Here is a 7,798-nt window from a genome sequence, read left to right as displayed (position 1 = left end):
AAGTATCAGAACTTGTGGTTGTTGGCGAATAGATCTTACCATAGGATCTATGGTTGATAACGTTAAATCCTACCGTCCAAAATGGTTTGATTTTTCCGGATTTTCGGGGTAAATTTAGCCTTTCCAGAATCCTGAGGCCTCACTGAACAAACTCGGCACAATTACGTTAGAAAAACACGCGTTTATTAAAACCAACAATATTCTAACTTCCGATTTATTCTCTTATACAGTCTAACTTAACTAAGTGAATTTTAATTCCGATGCCGAGCTGTGGTAAGACGATCGCGGCCGAGGATCAACTGCTTCGGGTGATCGCGCCAAAAACCGCCGGGTGCTCTCGGCTACTACTCCTGCTGCTAGTCGACGATCATTGTGTTCGCTCTTCGGGTCCGTTCAGTAGTAGCTCACCTTAGTGAGCTGGTGTAGTGCGGTGTAGTAGCTGACAGCTTCGATGAACAGGTCGAGGGGCTTTTGTATAAACATTCCCGACCCCCCTGAAATGACTACATTTCAGAAACCTTCTGCTCGTCTGCAGGATCCGTGGTGATGGGAAGAAGACAAATCTTGTTGATGGCCCTCTTGGTGTAGCCTTTAGCAGTCTTGAGTGTAACGACTCTCGTCACACCGTCGTCGCCAGGGTGGAGTTGATGGATACGGGCCATTTTCCAGTTCATCGAGGGTTGGTTTTCGTCGATCATGATGACGAGTCTGCCGGGCTGGATGTCAATAGGAGGCTGCCAATTTTTGACACGAGCTTGAAGCTGTGTCAGGTATTCGGTGCTCCACCGTCGCCAGAAACGGTCGAGTTGCTGCTGCTTGAGCTGAAGTTGGTTTAGCCGATTCTCAGGAACGCTGCTCAATTCTTCGTCGGGGAGTGCTTGCATCGAGGATCCGATGAGGAAGTGGCCAGGGGTGAGCGGTTCTAGGTCGGTGGGATCATCGGTGAGCTGGGTCAGCGGGCGCGAATTGAGGCAGGCTTCAACTTGGGCGAGGAGAGTGATGTAATCTTCTTGGGAAGCGGAGGAGGTACCTAACACACGGAGGAGGTGTTTCTTAGCGGATCGGACAGCGGCTTCCCAGAGTCCGCCAAAGTGGGGAGAACCAGGGGGGATGAAGTGCCAGTTGATACCGTTTTCGATGCATTCGTTATGGATTTCGTCATGATGAGTTCGGGTTTTTAGCTTCTTGATGAGTTCCTTCATGGTATTTCGTGCGCCGACGAAATTCGTTCCATTGTCGGAATACATGTTGCGACATTTACCCCTCCTCGCAATAAAACGACGAAGTGCTTGAATGAATCTCTGGGTGGACAGATCGGAAACTAGTTCCAAATGGACTGCCTTTGTGGCAAAACAAACGAAGACGGCCACGTACGCCTTCACGGGACCTTTGCGAAAGCCTTGTCGAATATAAACTGGCCCAAAATAATCGACGCCGGTGTTGGTGAATGGTTTTGAAATGGTAATTCTAGTTTTCGGTAATTGGGACATAAATTGCTGTTGTAAGTTGGGTTTTGCTCGGAAACAAATCAAACATTTGTGGATAACCTTTCGACACAAATTCCTTCCTCCTAGCGGCCAAAATTTCAGTCGAATCGTGCTCAACAGCAGTTGACAACCAGCATGTAGTAGACGACGATGATAACAATCAGCTAGTAGCTCTGCAAACGGGTGTTTTCCTGGGATGACCATCGGGTGTTTCGCATCTTCGGGCTGTTCGGAGTTTTGCAGTCGGCCACCAATGCGAATAATTCCATCCTCGTCGAGTCTCGGAACGTACCAACGAAGTTTGGATGATCGATGTACAGGATTACCCTTTTGTAAAGCGGCATATTCTTTGGGGAAATAATCCTTTTGTACCATACGAACCAGTCGGTGTTCTGCATCGTGGAGTTCTTGGGCAAAAAGAGGTTTCGAATTTATTTTCTCTTTTTCTGTGGCTCGTAGGTACTTCAAAAAACGTCGAAAGTATGCTGTGGCTCGAACCAATTTTGTATAATCGGTGAACTGGGAAAAATACCAATCACTAAATTCGTTTTTTGAGTTGGGGGAAATAACGTTGGGATTTGAAATGCGCTTGCGCTCTAAATCAATATTTTCTGCTTCGGAGTGTAAATCTGATTGCTTTGGCCAAAATTCCTTCTCCTGGGCTAGCCACGGTGGTCCATTCCACCATGCTTCGTCGTGTATCACCGATTCCGGATCCAAACCTCTCGAAAGCTGATCTGCCGGGTTGAGTACTCCAGGTACGTGGTTCCAATGAGAGTTCTGGGTAGCATTTTGGATGAAAGAAACTCGGTTTGCTACAAACGTTGACCAGGTGCTTGGTGGCTGGGCAAACCACTGCAAAACCGTCCTAGAATCCGTCCAAAAATAGGATGTGTATGGGATATTCATGGCTTCCGTTATCCTTTGAAGTAATTCTGCCGAAATAAAGGCGCCACACAATTCCAACCTGGGGATGGTAACCTTTTTCAATGGGGAAACGCGAGATCTCGATGTGATCAGCGACACGGTCACCTGTCCGTTATCATCTTGAGAGCGCAGGTACACGCATGCACCGTATGCTGCTTCGGAAGCGTCGGAAAAGAAATGAAGCTCCGAAGAAACAGGATGATAAATTCCAACAAAACGGGGTATGCGCAAGACTTGAAGTTTGGGTAATAATGAATAAAATTGGATCCATCTTCTAACAAGTTCTTCGGGTAGATTGTCGTCCCAACCAAGAGCTTCGTTGTTTGTATTTTTCAACAGCCAAATTTCCTGCATGAATAGTTTAGCTCTTGTGACAACGGGTCCAAGCATTCCAAGAGGATCGAAAATTTTTGCAATCCGAGATAGAATAACTCTTTTGGTAAGAGTTTCCGATGAGTCTGGTGAAAACTCCAAATTGAACCGAAAAGTATCCGTTTTTGGCTCCCAAACCAATCCTAGGGTTTTAACTGTTTTCTCAGCTTCAAAATCAATCCCGTCACCAAACGGAATGGCCAAATTGTCCTCGCTAATACCTTCCAGGGCCGCTGGAATATTGGACACCCATTTCCGCAGACGGAATCCGCCACTTTGAGTGAGATCGTCGAGCTGTTTCCGAAGCACCTTTGCTTCATCTACATCCATAGCTCCCGTGATTACGTCGTCCATGTAGACGTCTTTTTCTAGCCTTTTTGCTGCCAAAGGGTAATTTGATGCCTCATCTAAACTCAGTTGTTTCAGACAACGTGTCGCAAGAAATGGAGCTGGCTTTGTGCCGTAAGTAACGGTCAAAAGTTCAAATGTGTCGATGGGGTCAGTTGGGGAAAAACGCCACAAAATTCGCTGTAGTGGCAAGTCGGCAGCATCGATCCAAACCTGCCGAAACATCTTTTCGACATCAGCGATCAGAATTATGGGAAAAAACCTGCTCCGAATAATCAACGTCCGCAAATCATCTTGGATAACTGGCCCATTTAAAAGTGCGTCGTTGAGGGAAATTCCATTTGTTGATTTTGCCGAGGCATCGAACACAATCCGCACACGTGTTGTGGTGCTGGAAGTTTTGATTACCGGATGGTGGGGAAGATAGAAGTGGGGAATGTTATCGTTGGGTTCCATAACCTTTCTCATATGACCATGACTTAGATACTCAGACATGAAGTCATTGTATTCGCTCCTCAGCGATTCATTCTGATCTAGACGACGTTCCAACTGTAGCAACCTTCGTAAAGCTGCAGATTTCGATTCTCCAAGACGTGCCACAGCTTCGGGGGATTTCGGCAAACCAACTATGTACCGACCATCGTCCGCTCTTTTTACCGTCTCAATAAAAATTTCCTCACATCGGGTTTCTTCCACGGAATATTTAGACGAAGACCGACCTTCTTCGATTTCCCAAAATTTGCTCATTAATCTTTCCAAGGATTGTAAAATTGATGAATGCTGGCATAAGATAGGAGCCTCTCCACTGCTTACACCACATCGACCAGTAACCAGCCATCCGAAAACTGAGTGAACCAACATTGGAAGTCCTTCACCCAATTGAATCCGTTGCTTTGTTGGGAAAAAGCAGAAAAAATACTCGCCACCAAGAAGAAGATCGATAGGATGAGATTTGAAAAAGTCCGGATCAGCCAATTTGATTTCTTCTGGTAAGCGCCAAGTGGAAATAGAAATGTTTGACGTGGGAAGATCCTCCGTTACCTTGGGCAGCACGTAAAACTCCATCGGTTGCGAGTAATCAGATTGAAATGATTGGATCGTAGCTCGCACCCTCTCCTTTGTATTTGTAGGAACCTGTCCTACTCCGCTGATTTGCACCTGCACCCTTCCACGTTGGATTCGTAACCTCTGGGATAGTGACGTGGAAATGATGTTGCATTCGGATCCAGAGTCCAACAGTGCTCTCGCAGGAACCTTGCGACCAGAATCGTCCTGCACCCAAACAATCGCTGTGGCCAAGAGAATTTTTTGAGCTGTTCTGACCACATTGGAAGCAACCCTCTGCGCTTCATTGCCTCCGCTAGTAGATGCACCATCGTTAACTGCTTGGCCAATCCTAGGACTACCAGATTTCACCCGTTGTGAATTCTGGCCCTCTTCTGCTTTGAAGCAAACTAATGTATGGTGGCGCCCCTTGCACCGCCGACAGGAAAATTTGGATGAACACTCTTGAGCCCTGTGTCCCCTACGAAAACAGTTCCGGCAAAGCGATTGAAGACGCAGACGCTTTTCCCTTTCCTCCACTGGCAACCTTTCAAAAACAGGACACGTGTGTAAAGGATGAGACTCTGAACAGCAGATGCATTTCCAGGATTCCGATGGTAATTGAACCGCACCGTGACTAGCGACCTTGATATGATTGGATTTCCGATTAAGTGATTGGGTTGGCTCAATAGTTTTTGTGGGTAGAGAATCTAGAATATGGATTCGACGACGCAAGAACTCAACAAAATCTTTCAAAGTTTCCTCTTCCATTGTGGACGAATGTTCCTCCCAACTCCGACGTGTTTTATCATCCAACCGAGAACTCAAAACGTGAATCAGGAGAAGATCCTTGTAGTCCGATGCTTGAATGACTTGATCCAAAACCTTCGTCGCCTTATCGAATCCCTCAACCAGTTTGTAGAGATCCGTGGCCGATTCCTTCCTCAAGACAGGAAGGTCGAAAATGTTCTGAACCTGTCGTTTTTTCAAAACCTTGTTGTTAGAATACCGTGCTACAAGCAAGTCCCATGCGATCATATAATTCGATTGTGTCAGAGCTAACGATGAAATTACCGATAGTGCTTCTCCTTCTAATTGGCTTCGCAAGTAATGAAATTTTTCAATCATTGGCAAGTCCGGCGAATGATGAATTAGCGACAAGAATAAGTCCCGAAAGGCCAACCAATCTTCCACATTTCCCGAGAATTTAGGCAGACTTATTAGTGGCAACTTAACATGTGGATGCGAGGAGGTAATAATGGTGGACTCATGGGTCGGTAGGGCAGCACTAATTTCAGAGCACATCCGAATTCTCGAAGTTAGGAATGCCTTCAACTCGAAGAATTTATTTTGAAAATCAAGGCGATCTTTTACATACCGGTTTTCCTCTCCTCCAGCCTCACCATCCGCATCCTCCACTTCCGTAAACGCTTCTTCGACCTTTTCCCACAGTGGGTCGAGTTTTTCCAGTCGCACCGCCAGCTCACCGGAATCCCTATCCTCGTTGTACCTTTCCATGAAACTGTAGATGCCCGAAAATGTCGCCAGAAGGCCTCGTAGTACCGACGTCTTGGATCGAGTTTTCGACATCTCGATGCGGCTTCCGTTGATGACTCACCCTGACGAAGAAGAACGAAAAAACAAAAGAAGCACCCTTGGGGGGATAGAAATTGATTGGAGAGGTACGCACCTGCTCCCAATCGAAATTGGGCCTTGTATTTTTTACGAATGCTTCTTTGCACGCAGCTTCAAACGTTGTAGCGATGAACAGAGCCGTAGTCGAAAACCAACCTCGCTTTGATCGGTCCACGAAGGGTCCAAGTTTCGGATTTCCGAAAACCGTTTTAGATAAAGATGGACTCCTTGCCCAAATCTAGATTCGATACGATGATGTAAATATACTAGAAGTTACCGTCCGTAACTTTCACCAACGATGTCACGCACCAGCTTGAATTAGGAAAATGGTCCAAGCGTAACACCGTACACAATTGATGAAGGAAGTTTGGAGTGGTACTCACCTGCTCCCGATTAATTCGGGCCTTTGGTTTTTATTAAATATCGGGAAGCAGGCTACCGTTCCTCCAACCCTTGAGCTGATCCAAGCCAACCGCTAGAATGGAATTCCTCCGGGTGATGAAAATAACGTCTCAACCAGACCAAGTTATTTTCCGCTGTGCTCCGATACGGGGAAGATAATCAGGTCTCGATGTCCTTGGAATCGATCAGCACCAGGAACCAGGATATAGAATCGAAAAACAAAAAGCGAAACACCGGACCAACACGTGTGGTATTTTGGAGTGCTACTCACGTATTTTCTTAATATTCAATGCCTTGTATATTAAGAAATCCAGGAATTTATAATAGGATAGCCTAGCTCCCAGAGCTCAGCTTCAGCGTTGTTCCGGATTGTTCCGATAGAATGTTGGATGCTTGGAAATGGTTCCACGTGGGTTGCACAAAATCCTTTTATGCAATGGCGTCCGATGGTTGCCCCTTTGTTACCGATTTCCCTATTGTGCGACCACGCGGCAATGGCGGTGAGAAAATCCTCTTTTCTTTCAAGAACGTTAAATTTCCGGTTCCGATACCTCCAACATCCGGCTCGAAGGACCAATAATGTTGGAGAACCGACCAGGTTCTTTTTGCCGAAAGTATCAGAACTTGTGGTTGTTGGCGAATAGATCTTACCATAGGATCTATGGTTGATAACGTTAAATCCTACCGTCCAAAATGGTTTGATTTTTCCGGATTTTCGGGGTAAATTTAGCCTTTCCAGAATCCTGAGGCCTCACTGAACAAACTCGGCACAATTACGTTAGAAAAACACGCGTTTATTAAAACCAACAATATTCTAACTTCCGATTTATTCTCTTATACAGTCTAACTTAACTAAGTGAATTTTAATTCCGATGCCGAGCTGTGGTAAGACGATCGCGGCCGAGGATCAACTGCTTCGGGTGATCGCGCCAAAAACCGTCGGGTGCTCTCGGCTACTACTCCTGCTGCTAGTCGACGATCATTGTGTTCGCTCTTCGGGTCCGTTCAGTAGTAGCTCACCTTAGTGAGCTGGTGTAGTGCGGTGTAGTAGCTGACAGCTTCGATGAACAGGTCGAGGGGCTTTTGTATAAACAATATTGAATAACGTTTTCATAGAGGGTTTTCACAACATAAGTTTAGAACTTTCTATCAATGGAGAGTTTATTGAAGTACATGGCATTTATAGGCCTCCATCGCTTCCTTTTAATACTTTCTGTGATCATCTGGAATCTCTTTTGTCTTCCGTTCCTAACAATCACTCTTGTTTCATAGTTGGTGACTTTAATATTCCTATGAACTTGATAAATAATAATGCTGTAACAAAGTATAAAACAATTCTTGAATCTTTCAACTTTTTGTGCACCAATAGTTTTCCAACAAGACCAAAAAGTAATAATATTCTGGACCATGTGGTTAGTAAAATTGATGATATTGAGCGGATTAAAAACGATACTATATATAACGATGTAAGTGACCACTGTCAAATTATTACTACTTTCGACTTGATCTTCGAAAAGAAAAAAAATGAACTTGTTAAAACTATCATAGATCATACGAAGCTAAATGAAACCTTCAAGAACTAT

The 7,798-nt window shown here is 45.2% G+C and overlaps 1 protein-coding gene across 1 annotated transcript; it reads right to left on the bottom strand.

Annotated features, from left to right (window-relative positions):
- Nucleotides 1–503: 503 nt before the first annotated feature.
- LOC129737845 (uncharacterized) lies at nt 504–5,768 on the bottom strand. Its single transcript, XM_055729005.1, has one exon. The coding sequence runs from the start codon at nt 5,766–5,768 to the stop codon at nt 504–506; it is 5,265 nt and encodes a 1,754-aa protein (XP_055584980.1).
- Between the last annotated feature and the right edge of the window lie 2,030 nt (nt 5,769–7,798).

This window comes from Uranotaenia lowii, chromosome 1 (assembly GCF_029784155.1).
Source record: "Uranotaenia lowii strain MFRU-FL chromosome 1, ASM2978415v1, whole genome shotgun sequence".
Classification (NCBI taxonomy): Eukaryota; Metazoa; Arthropoda; class Insecta; order Diptera; family Culicidae; genus Uranotaenia; species Uranotaenia lowii.
Note: the sequence above shows the minus strand (reverse complement) of the source record. Positions and strands in the feature narration are given on the sequence as shown.